At 49.9% G+C, this 13,772-nt stretch overlaps 4 protein-coding genes across 4 annotated transcripts; 2 read left to right on the top strand and 2 right to left on the bottom strand.

Moving 5' to 3' along the window:
* Nucleotides 1-2,401: 2,401 nt before the first annotated feature.
* On the top strand, nt 2,402-2,587 carry DEU56DRAFT_747544 (uncharacterized protein; the record flags this gene model as incomplete). The annotated part of the gene is made up of 1 exon (XM_041349285.1): nt 2,402-2,587. One exon carries the CDS (start codon nt 2,402-2,404, stop codon nt 2,585-2,587), a length of 186 nt encoding a protein of 61 aa, XP_041202282.1.
* Nucleotides 2,588-4,073: 1,486 nt separating this feature from the next.
* Nucleotides 4,074-4,890, bottom strand: DEU56DRAFT_747553 (uncharacterized protein; the record flags this gene model as incomplete). Its single annotated transcript, XM_041349286.1, has 2 exons — nt 4,074-4,650; nt 4,703-4,890. Coding segments are annotated over 2 exons (765 nt in total), but the record flags the coding sequence as incomplete, so codon positions are not given.
* A 1,924-nt stretch (nt 4,891-6,814) lies between these two features.
* On the top strand, nt 6,815-9,349 carry DEU56DRAFT_761150 (uncharacterized protein; the record flags this gene model as incomplete). Its single annotated transcript, XM_041350507.1, has 12 exons — nt 6,815-6,858; nt 7,081-7,094; nt 7,145-7,181; nt 7,235-7,531; nt 7,652-7,770; nt 7,973-8,069; nt 8,118-8,232; nt 8,367-8,430; nt 8,484-8,594; nt 8,768-8,880; nt 8,932-9,022; nt 9,234-9,349. The coding sequence occupies 12 exons, from the start codon at nt 6,815-6,817 to the stop codon at nt 9,347-9,349; spliced, it is 1,218 nt and encodes a 405-aa protein (XP_041202280.1).
* A 1,322-nt stretch (nt 9,350-10,671) lies between these two features.
* DEU56DRAFT_761149 (uncharacterized protein) lies at nt 10,672-13,041 on the bottom strand (the record flags this gene model as incomplete). The annotated part of the gene is made up of 7 exons (XM_041350506.1): nt 10,672-10,850; nt 11,254-11,304; nt 11,543-11,574; nt 11,708-11,892; nt 12,238-12,595; nt 12,788-12,963; nt 12,988-13,041. 7 exons carry the CDS (start codon nt 13,039-13,041, stop codon nt 10,672-10,674), a joined length of 1,035 nt encoding a protein of 344 aa, XP_041202279.1.
* Between the last annotated feature and the right edge of the window lie 731 nt (nt 13,042-13,772).

Genomic DNA, 13,772 nt, shown 5'->3' with positions numbered 1-13,772 from the left:
ACGTTAATTTCGTGGTGACTGCGTCATGTTGCCGTTCCAACGCTCAAGCTCCAAATAATGTCGACGTCATTTTGACACACCGCAAAAATATAAATCAGCCCTTCATCGGTTTCTCCTCGTGCCCTTTGTGATTTCTGCGAACTTCAAACTTTCCCACTAACCTCTGTCATGCCTGGTTCATCCATTCTAGCCGGAATTCTTCCCTTGACCAACTCACGCCATATTTTCGCTCAGAAGTCTAAAACTGTCACATACACTGTAACAGCCCTTTCACGGATCCGTCAACGACACGACTCGCGCATCCTATTGCCGGAAGACGAAACAAATGTTAATTCCAAGACATCGAATTTTGTTTATAAAGAATTGTTATTAGAAACAAATTAGATTTATCCAACGAGCCGCGCAGCCGCGGCAAGCACTTGTAAATTATAATCTGCGCACTAACATCTCCTTACAGGCCAGTGCAGATGAAAATTCAAGGCTCGACCGCCCTCTGAATGTTAGCATTTCATATTGTTTTTTGTTGTTTGCACAACTCATACATCACCGTCATTACAGTCTCATGTAACTCGTCCTCCTCCTATACTTAGTCTGCCGCTACCAAGTGACATCGCCGGTCATATCGTACACCCACGCGCCACATAGACCTCTGTCTGAATTACACTCAGAGCAGCCCGGTATACTACGTCACCTCCGCAGAATCCTTCGCTTCTCTTCTCGCGCAAGAGTCACCGTTCCTCCTGTTTGGACAGATCAGACTTACGATCCAAGAGGTGTATGTCTCTCTATCTTGAATCATTCACTGTTAGCTGGATGATCTCCCGCCAGTTCTCTGCTATATCCCTACCTTCCAACCATGTTCCCTTGTGGCAGGCCATAATTCACTTTAATGATGTTAGTCTTCACTTTTGATGAACACATGATGCATTATTGACTACGCGCCCAGGTCGAAGCGATTTCTATGCCCAACACCCTAAACTCACGCTCGATTCATCTGCCATATCCGCCAGCATGGACGCCGTGACCGCCAACACTGCTTAACGTGTCACCTGCGAGATATGAGCCCTTGGCCAGGTGAAGAACCTTGGAGACTTCTGCAATTCGTTTTGGCACTGACTGCGTTCATTCATTGATCGAGCTCACCATCTCGGACCTAGAGGCAAGATGGAGTCGCTAAGGTGCCCACTAATATATCTAGGCGGACATCGGCCGCTCACATAGTGCCATTTAGGTTACTCGCTTTACACAATATTCGCTTGCGCAGGCCTAGGAAGATAACGAACGACATATTTCAAAACAAAAACTCTACCCTAGCTGGATGCTTATCATTCGGGATTGAATCCAGGAAATTTCTCGGCTACGCTGCAGCGCTGCACAATCGATGTTGATTTTACGATGGAAAAGGTTTGGATATCCCCTGGATATATATATCTACCTCATCAATTAATTTGTATGTATACAGATCAATTGGTGGTTCTCAATCACAGCCCCGGCTCCGGTTTTTCAATTCGCAGGATTGGCCATGATAGTAGTGCCCAAACAGCAAGACATGATGACATCTAGGTCGCTCGAGTTGAGCGTAAAGTATGGTGATTTGCAACCAACAAGGCCCTTGAACTGAATACTGGCTCCTCCGCATGGGAGATAAGGAAGAGCCTGAAGACATACCCAAACCACGCATGTACAGCTCAAGCCATCAATTACTCTCTGCCCATTGTCTAGCCGTTATGCAAGGTGAGACTCTTTGTCCGCCATCGCGGGCTCGTCAAAAACCACTAGTATCACAATCAATGTTCTTGATACTGAGCCACGGTGAGCAGGCGATGGCTGGAAGAGCTTAGCCATAGATCCAAGTCAACGAAGAACCACGTTTGGAACCGTAAGTTTGGAGATCGCCGTTGAGAACCTTGGACTAACAATCTTTGTTGATCCAGCCCGTCATTCATCAAGGAAATCCTTTGGTTTCCAAGCGAGGATCTAATCGCGCTCGAGGATGGCTGGAAGTAGATGCAGTTCAAGGAATCCGGCATCACACAGTCAAACCGGGAGTATGAAGGAAATTAATTACCTAAGTAGCAATTGTTCTACATCTGTAGGTCATCCAAAAAGCAGAGGGCAAACAATTCGTAGGTTTGCATTAGTTCAAGTGAGGCATGTGCTAAGATATTTTTTATCAGCCATGGTATCGCTACTTTGATCTCGACCATCTTGAATTGGCGAGCTTATCGGTATTCCAAATGCCGGAAGGCTCGTGCATTGCTTGGTGCGCAGCTTCCCCAAGTTGTAGCCGCAAGCACAAGTGCAGTCCATCGCCCGCTCCCTTCTTTGTATCGACTTATCCATTGTCCCTGACTTCCAATGGGGCGAGAAGACCCACGGAACAACCAAGACATCCCTCATCATGATTGAAAATGTCGATGGAGAGATTGTTCTTTTCCAAGACTCATTCGTCTTGCGCCAGCGCTATGCCGAGGATGAACATAACATCACTATCGCGGTTCCGATGTTTGAGCCCCCCAAATTACTACATATCTGTTGTCTCCGACCCAGTCACCAGTTTTCTCGTGGGCTCGAAACAGTGGAATGAGGGCGTGCGATACAAAGAGGCGTAAAGAGTAGTAAAATGGCGTGATTGCTGCGACGAAATCATCCACAACACCTTTATCGGTCGAGCCTCCATTGCTTGAGACCTTCATTGCATAGGAACGATCGAAGGAGAACAAAACGCGCAGATATGATGTCGCACAATCGATCTGTGGACGAGCCCTCGAGTCTGCCAGAGAGGAGGGAATGTAGTTGCTGGTTCGTTCTGCATAGAACAATAGTCAAGAAAAAAGCGGCATAGTGAACCAAAGGACAGAAACCTACATATCTATAAGAGTCGACCGAGCTGGCTCTCCGGGCATTGCAAAACCTTGCGAGTGAGGGTCATCTGGGAGGTTTGGAAGGGTCGGGAGGGATGTTTGAGCGTGTCGTTGGAGAGGGTCGTCAGGGAAGTTTGGAAGGGTTGTCAAGGAGGTTTAAGAGGGTTGTCGAGGAGGTTTGAGAGGTCTAACGGGGAGGTCTGGGAGGACCGTTTGCGATGTTTAGGGGGACCGTCAATATATAGGTCATGTGATGTGTGAGGGTTGAGAAGAGGCTCGCGACGGCAAATAGAGGTTTGTGCGGAGGCTGTAAGTGTTGATTCAAGGCCTGAATGCGAGCGGCAGCAGCAGCCTCAGCTACGGAATATGTGAGCCAGTCTGCAAGTGACTCAAATACCAACAAAAATGTACTGTTGTACTTGCAGTATTCCTCCGGTTGGTCTTCAGGCCGAGTGTTTGAGTCTATAATATTATTCAAGCCCTCAGAAGAGCTTGCATCCGGAGACGGAGAAACGATATGATACAAGTCATTTGGAGCTAAGAAGTCTGATGTTGAGGGATGAATCTCGATGATCAGGCGAGTGCTTGGTGCAGAGACGGAATGAACTCACATAAACCAGTGAGGGCAACTCATACTGTGCAGCATACCGATCCAACTAATATACGAGAGAGGCCGCAGAGGGCTAGGCTAACCATGCCTGGTGCAGGATGCCCCAAATCGGTAACTGGTGCAGGTATGATGGAGGACCAGCTTTTTTCGGTGAGTCTCAAAGGCCAGACAGAGACGGTGCATAGTACCCATAAGCATGAATGGAGTGCTCGCGAGCTTCTCCAGTGCACCCGAACTTGGCAGCGCATTGATGCCTACAGATCTTCATTTGTCGAGTCACTTGCCGGACCTTAAGTGAGCGTGACACCCGAACAGAGAATACAATGGCACTCACATAATAAACCACGCAGCATAGATCAGCATTGAAATATTGATGAGGCATTGACGCGGCACTGATGCAGCGTGAAAGTGGGCCTTGACACGGAATAGGTAAGTGTGGAGGTTGACATACACAACAGAAAATACCTTGACATGCCCGCGCAATACATCAACAAGCGCTTCACATTGTAGGTTGTCATGGACCGTATCGCTCAACTTTAAGATGAGATCCAAGGTGTGGGCTCGAGGTGCGCAAAGTCAACCCAACAGGCAACCCAAACTCACTTTGACTTCAAATCCTCCGCAATAGGCAGATCAGGATCAAACAAATGCACCTCCACCACCCACTGGAACAAGTTCTCATTGAACTCTGGAGGCATGTACCATCCCAAAGTAGCAAGTAAGTCCGCGCCCCCCTGTTCTTTCATTGTTGCCCTGCGCTCTTTTTGTAGCGCCGTTGTTGCTCCTGGGGTCGAATCGGCAGGCGGAGGCAACAAGAGGTCGATGTTCTTCTCCACCCAGCTCGCATCGCGTACCCAATCTCGCTTTGGTTTTCCGTTGGCATACGGTGCGCTACTCTTCAGCTTCGCTTCCTCTTCATCTGGTGCGTTAGACGCAGCGCTGTCGTCCTCATCGAGGTCAGGCAGGACGTATGCGTCTTGGCAAAGCCTGAGAAGTTTCTCAAGTTTGTATGAAGGCCGTGGCATCTCGACTTGGGCATTCAAGAGTGGTGGACGGCGATGAGGATCGTTTGATAAAGGAACGTTCCGGATGTTTGACTCGGCGGGGGTGGCGGCGGCGACGCTGATCTGTTCATTAGAATGCGAGCTATCGAACACGTTGACTAGTAGGTGTCGACTACAAACAAGATCGTCAGTCTTTCATGACTGAGCTGAAGTATCATTCTTACCGCATAATCCATTCTGTTTGCTTTACCACGTAAAACGGATTTTGCGAGGTAAATGTTTGCGGGAGATTGATGATCTCAGCGAGAGCTACGCAAGCTGAAGGGATGTTTGTGCTATTCTTCCAAGACAGTGAGCTGACCATGGCATAGAAGTCCATTGAAACAACGCGGTCCTTGGCGAAGTAGACGCCTGAACGAGATAAGATGCGTCATCGTCGGATACGGGATTGTCTACTTGCCATCTCCGTACGGCCGGCCATGTGCGATGGTCTTATACCGCAGTCCGCGCCATATGATCTATCAAACATCTCGGTGGCCGAACACCGGTTCTTCAGAGGTGACCCATGGAAAGCATGTGCGCCGTAGTAAGAAAACATTGCAACTGACGAAAGTACAAAGACGAATACATAGAGAGTGGGGTACTTCTTCGCATTAGAATAAGCCACGCGGAAGGGGCTCGTCAACAACTTGTTCGGCAGCAGCAACATAAGTGAGGGAAACCAGGAGATCTACCATCTCAGTCTTCTTGCAGAAGTCATACTGAACAAGTTGATAAGTAAATGCCGATGATATTTCGAGCGCAAAGTCACTGACCTCTAGAGAGGGCCTAAAGTTGAGGCTATAATATTGGTATGCAAAAGTTTTTTGTGACAGACGACGCAATAACGATTGCATAGCTGTTGATAATAGATCAGTGCAAGTCGCAACGTCCATCTCAATAGCACTGACTGTGAATCGACGTAGAATGTACGCAAACAGTCTCGAGCAAGCTGATGCGATCATCTTGTTTGTACAAGGGATCATGAGGCAAGTAGCGAGAGCCAGCGAGGTGTTTTTCCTCCTCGTCAGCTTGACGAAGTTCCTAGAAATCGCCAATGTGAATATGACAGTTACTTATGTTGATCTAAACACGCACCTGCTGCATCTCCTCGACGAGAATTGCAGGCGATTTCTGAAGTTCCTGTGATCTCCAGTGGAGTTCTTCTGCTGAGGCCTATCCACTGGCAAATTTGAACTGTCGTCGAACTCAGAGCAGTTGAAGGAAGCGCTCATCAAGTAACGATTCAAGCAAGCTGCTCAAGTTAAACTTGTCAAAGGCGCCGTCATCCTGTACCGGCCCGATTTCGGAACCCTTGTCAACGTTGATGTATTCTTCGACCATTCCATCTTCGACACTATTATGCTGGTCGGACTAGAGGCCGTGTTGGCGGAGTGAAGCGATGACATGTTCCTTTGACGGTTTGTACAGTCGCGGGAGGCCGACATAGAACTTCAACGAGGTGCAAGAATTGACTGCAGCAGGGGAGAGCGTCCCATTACTCCGAACAGGTGGATAGACGCCCCAGAATCCAGAAATCACCAGCACGAGATGCTGGCGAGGAAGTGGGAATTGATTATCCCTGAAGCTCTCTGCGATGACTTTCCAATTGGCGCAGGTTGCACACACGAGCCACGGACACCGAGTCTATGAGTCAAATGGGAGGCGCAGGGAACAGCCTGAGCGGGAACTTCCTCGTTGCGCCACGTGTTTGCATATGCGATCGAATGTTTCACGTGATCTGAACAAGTTGAAGAAACCCTTGCGGCAGGGCGGCAACTTGGCAAGACGCGACTTCCGAATCCTATCCTTGCAGTACTACTCACACGATACGCCATATGCAGCTTTAATGTTTTAATGCTCCATCGTCGCATGGTTACTAGACACTGGAGGCATCTCATTTTCCGAGCGCTTTGCGGCTTCCTCGCAATCTGAATTTCCAAATGCGGTCCCAGGCCTGGGCCGCTCCCCTCAGATTGCATGTACCCGCGCAGTACTTCTGGCTGAGCTGGACCTTCCCCGCCGGTCATGACCGGGACAGCGAAGCGTTCGTGGAGTCCCATAATTGGTCGCACGAATCCATAGCCATCCCTTGCCTCAGCAAATCCGCCTGCAGGCCAAGCGCTGGGACCCATCCGAGCGTACCATAGCTCAAGGTAAGCACATTCCTAATGAAGTCATGGGTCCTGGCAAGCGACCGACTTTGTAATGGTCTACCTAGGTTGCCCCGTCACTTAACTCAATGGTTCCCGCGTTTAAACATGCGTTTGCGCGCTTGGCAGAATTGCAGATCGGAAATGTCCGACCTGGAGCAGCGAGACACGGTAGCAGATTGCTATATGTATGTACTCTGCCGTCTGTCCGGATGCCGGCCTTGTTCTCAACTCGACAATATTGTACATTCTGCAGATTATACAAATGCAATGTTCGATATTGTTTGTTCTGACGAGTCTCGCGAATAAAATCCTCCTCTCCTTGCCTGGTGCTTCCTACTCGCGATAATGTAATTCAATTCAACTCGTTTCTCTTGGACTGTGCGTCGTCGGGCAAATTTAGTGCTTAGGCTCCAGGGAGAGGGTAGGTTCAATTGAGCAGCAAATCTCACCGAATCATACCGTGATTCACAGCGTACAAATTTAGCACGACATTTGCATTTGGGTCAAAGTAAGTGCGTTGTCTGTCTTCGCCCATCTACTTGTATTTATAATAATGTACAGAAGGGACCGCCGTGCGGCTGTCGCTCGCACGCCAGCGTCCTTGACATGTCTGACATCACAGACCAGATACTCGAGTCTGAAGCTGACGGCGGAGACAAAAAAACTAGAAGACTCCGTGTCTCTGGCACTGCCCTCCTTACATGGTGATTACGAGCTGACAACTATTCGTGTTCAAGAACAGGATGGTTCTCAGAAGCCACGCAGCAGCGCAAGCAAACAGCTGACTCTGTCAAGCAGCTGTACAGATATTTTAGTCGCTGACTGGGATGGCCCAAACGACCCTCTCAATCCTAAAAAGTGTGTTTGCATGATCGGAGCAGCATGTTTATTGGGCTTAGAGTTCTCGTACAGTTGGAGCTTGGGACGCGAATGGACCGCGACCGCGACCGTAATCGTATCATTGTTTGCTTTCATCAGTCCAATTTCAATTTCTTCCTCTACGGCTGCGCCTGCTATTGGCCAAGCTTCTGCTACCTTCGGGATTAACAACAATGTTATACTCGCACTCACAACATCCATCTTTGTGCTTGCGTACGGTAAGCGAATCCGATGGCTCCTAGATGCTTGTACCATTGATCGACCACACCACAAACCAGCGATAGGGCCCTTTTTTGCATCCCCGATGAGTGAGATTTATGGTCGGTCGCGCGTTTTGATATTGGGAAATTTATGGTTTCTCGGTATGCAAACTTTACAAGCTGAACGATATTTTTCATCTCGAATTCTTGAACACGATAGCGTGGAATCTTGGCTGTGGATTCGCACGGACAGAATACCAGCTTCTTGCCTTTCTATTCCTCGCTGGCCGCGGAGGCAGCGCACCATCAACTGTAAGGTTTTAAATAATATGTTAAGAACGTGCCATCTGAATGTCGCTGTTCAGGTTGTCGCTGGTGTTCTGGGTGATTGCTGGTGAGCAGAAGGGAGGGGAAAGCTATAGTTCTTTACTCCTTAGCACCGCTGTTGGGACCTGTTTTGGGACCTATCGCAGGCGCCTGGTTAGTGGGTGTTAATGCTTACCTGAAGTTCGGTGACCTGATCTAATTGTTTGAAGGATCGCTGAACGCTCGACGTGGAGATGGGTTGTATGCGGTCGTTTCACAAATCACGGACTGCTCTTATTCTCCGATAGTTTCGGTCTACGTCCATTGCCGATGTAGTTGTTCAAATCCTCGGTATGCTTTTACTCCAAGAGAGTGAGTAATTGACTAGTAGCGACTGTTCTATCCTTACTATTTTTTTTGCTTAGCTTACGCCCCCTCTTGTTGGAAAGGAAAGCGCAACGGATGCACAAATCAGCGGTCGCCGAAAGAGCCCCGTACAGAGAAATCCGCGCCATTCTCGAAGGTGAACGTCGCTTGTAAGTTCCTCTCTCCATCCCTGAAAGACGATGTCATCTAATGGCGATGATTTCCATAGTTGACGAGAGCTATGGATAAGATCTGCGTTCGTCTGAAGAGTAAAAATGGAGGAGTTGGGAAGCCGGAGCTCAGATTGCGTTTGCCATGGCGGTGTTGCCTTCTCCCTGCACAGCGCCCAATGCGCCATCAACTGCTACGTTCCCCGCGACCCAGCTACTTCCAATAGGGTGTTTGATCGCCGGCTGGAGCGCTCAAGCACATACTCATTGGATGATTCCAGATATCGTCAGTTTCATTCCATCAGTTCCGTATCCCTACTGACGTGAAGCTCGACAGCGCATCGCGCTTGCAGGATCAGGCATTATACTGAAATTCCAGCGTATGCAGCTCTATATCGTTGATGGCTTTATCCCTCACGCTGCTTCGGGTATGTATCGTGTTTTTGACGTGTTTCCATCGCACCTATCTCGCACCTTGCGCGTTCAGCATTAGCCGCAGTCTCTTTCCAACGGTCGCTGTGAGGCTTTGCGTTTCCTTTATTTACTCCAGCGATGCACATCGCACTTGGGTTCGGGAAGGGCGACGCGGTCCTTGCAGTCGCTGTAATCGTGATTGGCTGCCCCGCGTATATACATCAGTTTTTCCATCATTACACTTGCTGATTGAGCTTGGAGGCCCTGGATATTTTGGCATTACGGAGAGCGGATACAAAATTGGCCGCTGGTATTGGAGCGCGCTATCGTTGCGAGATTAGTGGTTCGGGCAGCAAAGGACTATCCTTTGTAGCGTATCAATTCCGAGCCCTGCCGTATCGGATCGACAATTGGGCGAGCAGCTGGCGCTGTTACAGCCACGCCGCTGCCAAGCGCCAACAACTGAGGAAAAGCCTCAGCCGTCCATAAAGATTGAGTGTAATATAGACGCTACAGGTCTGCCAGAGTAGTCGGAGATGATCATAATACCGAAGGTTTTGTCGTCGATGCATAATTCACCTTTCAGGGCGATGCAAGCTGCGCCGTTCATAATGTTTGCTCCAGCGCTCTCCCGAGTTTGTCATCTCAAAAAAAAATTTGAAATTTGAATTCCCATACATATTCTGGGGCAGCCGCAAACCGCCGAAGCTGACGTGTCGCAGACAACAGCGCCAAATATTAGGGCCTCCCCAGGCAACAGCGACAAACACTCCCTTCCCTCCATCCCAATCTTCTTTGGAATTCCGCGCGTTGACTAGGGAGAGCCGTCCCCCAAACTGGCACACGCTCAGCGTGGTAACGGTCGCCGCGATAGCTAGATTAGCATGCCCTCAGGGCAACGCGGTAGCGCGGAGTTTCCCTCCAATCTTCTTTGGAATTCCTTGCGTTGATTAGGGAGAGCCGTCCCTTTTAACTGGCATGCGCCCTGCGTGGTGATCCATAGGGAGAGCCGTCCCTTCTTAACTGGCACGCGCCCTGCGTGGTGATCCATAGGGAGAGCCATCCCTTCTTAACTGGCACGCGCTCTGCGTGGTGATCCGTAGGGAGAGCCGTCCCTTTTTAACTGGCACGCGCTCTGCGCGGTTACTGCATCTGCAGCGCTTAAACTGCTTCTGCAGGCCCCAAAAACTGCATCTGCAGCACTTAAACTGCTTCTGCAGGCCCCAAAAACTGCATCTGCAGCGCTTAAACTGCTTCTGCAGGCCCCAATACTGCTTCTGCAGGCTCCTTGACAGCGTACAATATCAAATGTTTTTCAACCTACGCCGTAAAGGAGAGTATGTCGCACGGGATGTAGTTTTTATCTATGATTCAAAATCCAATTCTAGATGGGTTAATGAAGTACTTTCATAAGGGAAGCGATTTGGGACGCGGCGCTTTTCGTACAAAGCGCAGTATCGCGGGATATTGACTTTACCGTCTACGGCCGCTACGCTTGATAACCTACCGTATATAACCGTTGCCTCTCCGCTGAGTCGCTAACTTCAGGCCCTCAATAGGACACCTTCAACGTGACCTGCCTCCAAAGCTTCGAAGCTATGATAATGTACGGGTATGTTTCTTTTACAAATCTTTTGTCTACATCGTTTCAATTATATTAACTTCACGCCAGATCTACTCGGCAAGCTTGCAGCGTCTCAGCGCCGCCATAGGCTCGCCCCATCCCTACCCATTCTTGCACATTCGGCGCAGCAATGCCTACTCTGGCATCCCATCCACGCTGCACCTTCCTCCAACCCCGCATAGCATTATCCGACCCCACATTCTCATTATCGTCGAAGCCTTTGAATAAGTTATGGGAATAGACCGCGGATCACAATTCATTCGAGAAGATTTGCTGGGCGCAAGAGGATGGAACGGTGCGAGAGGATGGGACGGGGGTGCGAGAGGGGTGTGAGAGGGTGGGCCGGAGGTGCAAGAGGGGTTCGAGGGGATGGGATGGAAGTGCGCGATTACATGGACTTATCAAACTCGCCTCGGCTCAAACGACGCGGCGGTTACAGATGTAGCACGGCGTATCATAAGTGAGGCGCTTAAGCTTGCGATTTGCTGTGCACGTCGCACGATATTTGTACTCCTGCAGCTGGGTTTGCACATGCTTGCCAACTCGATAAACAAACCCCCATCTCAGGCTAGACGTGTCAGTAGCGCGTCGCTAAAATCAACCTCAAGGGAGTCAACTCACATCCTGCGAAAGTTGCCTTAGTGAAACCTCCCCATAAGTACCCCGCTAGTACTGATCGTACTCCGAATCATACGTCTTAACCTCGACAGAAGCTGAAAATATCATTCCAGATGCGTCTGCAGACTCTGCACCCAACTTCCTGCTGGGAGCCGTGAGCGCCCGCATACAAAGCATCTATCCAGCTGACGTACAAATGCGGCAGGGCATGCTCAAAGTCCTGTCCAACGCGGCAGGCGTCATCTCTTTTCGAGTTGCGATGAAAAAGTAGATAAAAGTATGCGTATCGTACCTTCACCTGTTCCCCATACGACATCCCCGATGCTTGGGGTACAGGAAAAAATATATGAGCCGCGAAGAAGCCCCGGTACTCGGCCATATCCAAGCTTCCGCCAATTTTTTAAAAATCCTTGGTTATTGTTCGTTGGGGCTGCATCCTAGGTTGGACATTACCTACTCTATTTCTACTCCATCTGTATGCACGCTTTGGCCAAGCTTTGTTCTTCTATGCTGTACATTGGTCCTGGCTTGCACGCGGACGTTGGGGCATTTCTTCAGGCTCTTGTTATGATTGTGAGTTGTCTGTCTCTTTTCCTCTTCTCCTTCTCCTTCTTTGGGGAGTTGCATCTCCGAAGGTCTGCTCTAGCCACCCCATGCGCGCGGTGTACGTTAGCGTTTCTCTCATTCATTTGTTCTCGTTCAGCAGGCGTTTGATATTGCATTGTAGTGGCCCGACGTCCTTTCGCAGTTCTCTTCGTTGGTTTGCATATGCCGGACAGACTAAGATGAAGCGGTGTACTGTCTCGTCATGGTTGTCGGATGCCGGGCAGCGAGCCGTCTGCAATTTGGCGATCCTTTTTTAAGAACGCGATTTGCCATCCCATCTACCAGGGTTAGTGGTTTTCTGTTGCTCTTTGCGCCTCTTGGTCCTCTTGGACCCTTCTTTCAAGGCAAACTCTCTCTTTAGCTCTTTTACGCGAGACTCACGCCGCTCGGTGATTCTTCTCTTGACCGCTCTTTCGCAGCTTCTGCTTTGACACGGGACATGTAACTCGCGCCCTCCATCGTCGATTCACTTGCGGCGTCGGCGAAGGATTCATCCAGCAGTCCGATTACACCGCTGGCGTCCCCTCGTGGGTCGGCGGAGGACTCACGCTGGTCGTCCGACTCCGATTCCCTGCCCTGAGTGATGCGAAAGGACTCTAGTGCTTCGCGCTGGGCGTCTAGATCCACTTCCTCATCCCCTAACTCGACATTACCCCCAATTCCTCGGGTCTGCAGCCTTCCCTTCGTCCTTCGATAGACCTTCCCCTGGGGACGCTGTGCTTTCCTTGGAGTTTGGAGACTAAAAAAGCATTTCCTAGTCTCGATTTCATTCGATCATTATTCGTCAACTTCTTCCCCGCTAACTTGACCGAGCGTTCTTGCTCCTGGTTCAATCCGGAGGTTCACGCCCTCTCCTCAGATACCTCACGCGATGGGGTTCTCCGCCCTCGTTTTCTCCGGAGGCTCATCCATTCGCTTGGCTGGTTGTCACGTCGCCGCGATTTCTTTCGCCAGGACAGGCTGCAGCACGTCTGCCAGCGTGACTAGAATTCCGCAACACCGCCAAGTAAGTGGCTCCAAGCTAAACATGATGTCTGATCGGGAGGTGGATGAGGCATTTATGTTCCCCGGCATAGATGCAATAGAAGGAGTAATGGAGTACGAGCCCTAGTAGTAAAATTTTCTACGTACCTGGATTAATGTTATCGTTTTCACGATGGATTCAAACGTGCGGCCGTGGGACATCGCGCGCGCAAGTTCAACTTTAACTTCTACTTCAATATTTGTCTATCTACCGTCTCACCCTGGATTGACGCTAGCTATGATGCGGACATCGCAAACAAGCCAAAAGACTACGGGAGGGCCTGCAAGACGCGGTAAACTACCAAGCCCTTGCCGACACATCATCGCAGCCATCTCCCTTCCGAATCTCAGATGGGTGACTTGGGGAAGGGCGTTATCCGCAACTGGAGATAACAATAATTCTTTTCTGTGACTTTCTATGCCCACATTATCTGAGGTTATTGCTGGTGGCTGCCGCGGAGCTGGGGAATCCGTATGTGGTTTTGGCGACTATGTCCGGCGCGCTCAAGGGATGCGTCTCTGAGCCTTGAGGTACAATCTCCGGTTGCGGCTCGCTTGTAATAACATCGGGCGCAGCTTCCTCTTCGCTGATAGATTCGTGCGAAGAGTGATCTTCTGCTTCTGGGAAACCCTCGCGATTATAGAGCGTTTATTATTCTGAAATGGCGAACACGCGGAAGTAACCTTCGGCATCAGCAGCGGTGCAACTTTTCGCGACACAGCGTTTCTTCAAACCGTTGCGCCCGATAGGGACCGCTATCCATGGATTTCTCTTCTTAACCTGCGGCTTGAGGCCCTCCCCTTCTTCCTTGCCAAGGCTAACAGCTATAGCGGGTGTGGTTTCTTCTTTGAGCTCTTGGACATCCGTAGGCGCTGAAGTCTCGGTGAAAACG

The sequence above is a fragment of the Suillus clintonianus genome (genome assembly GCF_016758775.1).
Source record: "Suillus clintonianus strain FC179 chromosome Unknown DEU56scaffold_143, whole genome shotgun sequence".
Taxonomy (NCBI): domain Eukaryota; kingdom Fungi; phylum Basidiomycota; class Agaricomycetes; order Boletales; family Suillaceae; genus Suillus; species Suillus clintonianus.
This window is presented reverse-complemented; position numbering and strand designations above follow the sequence as displayed.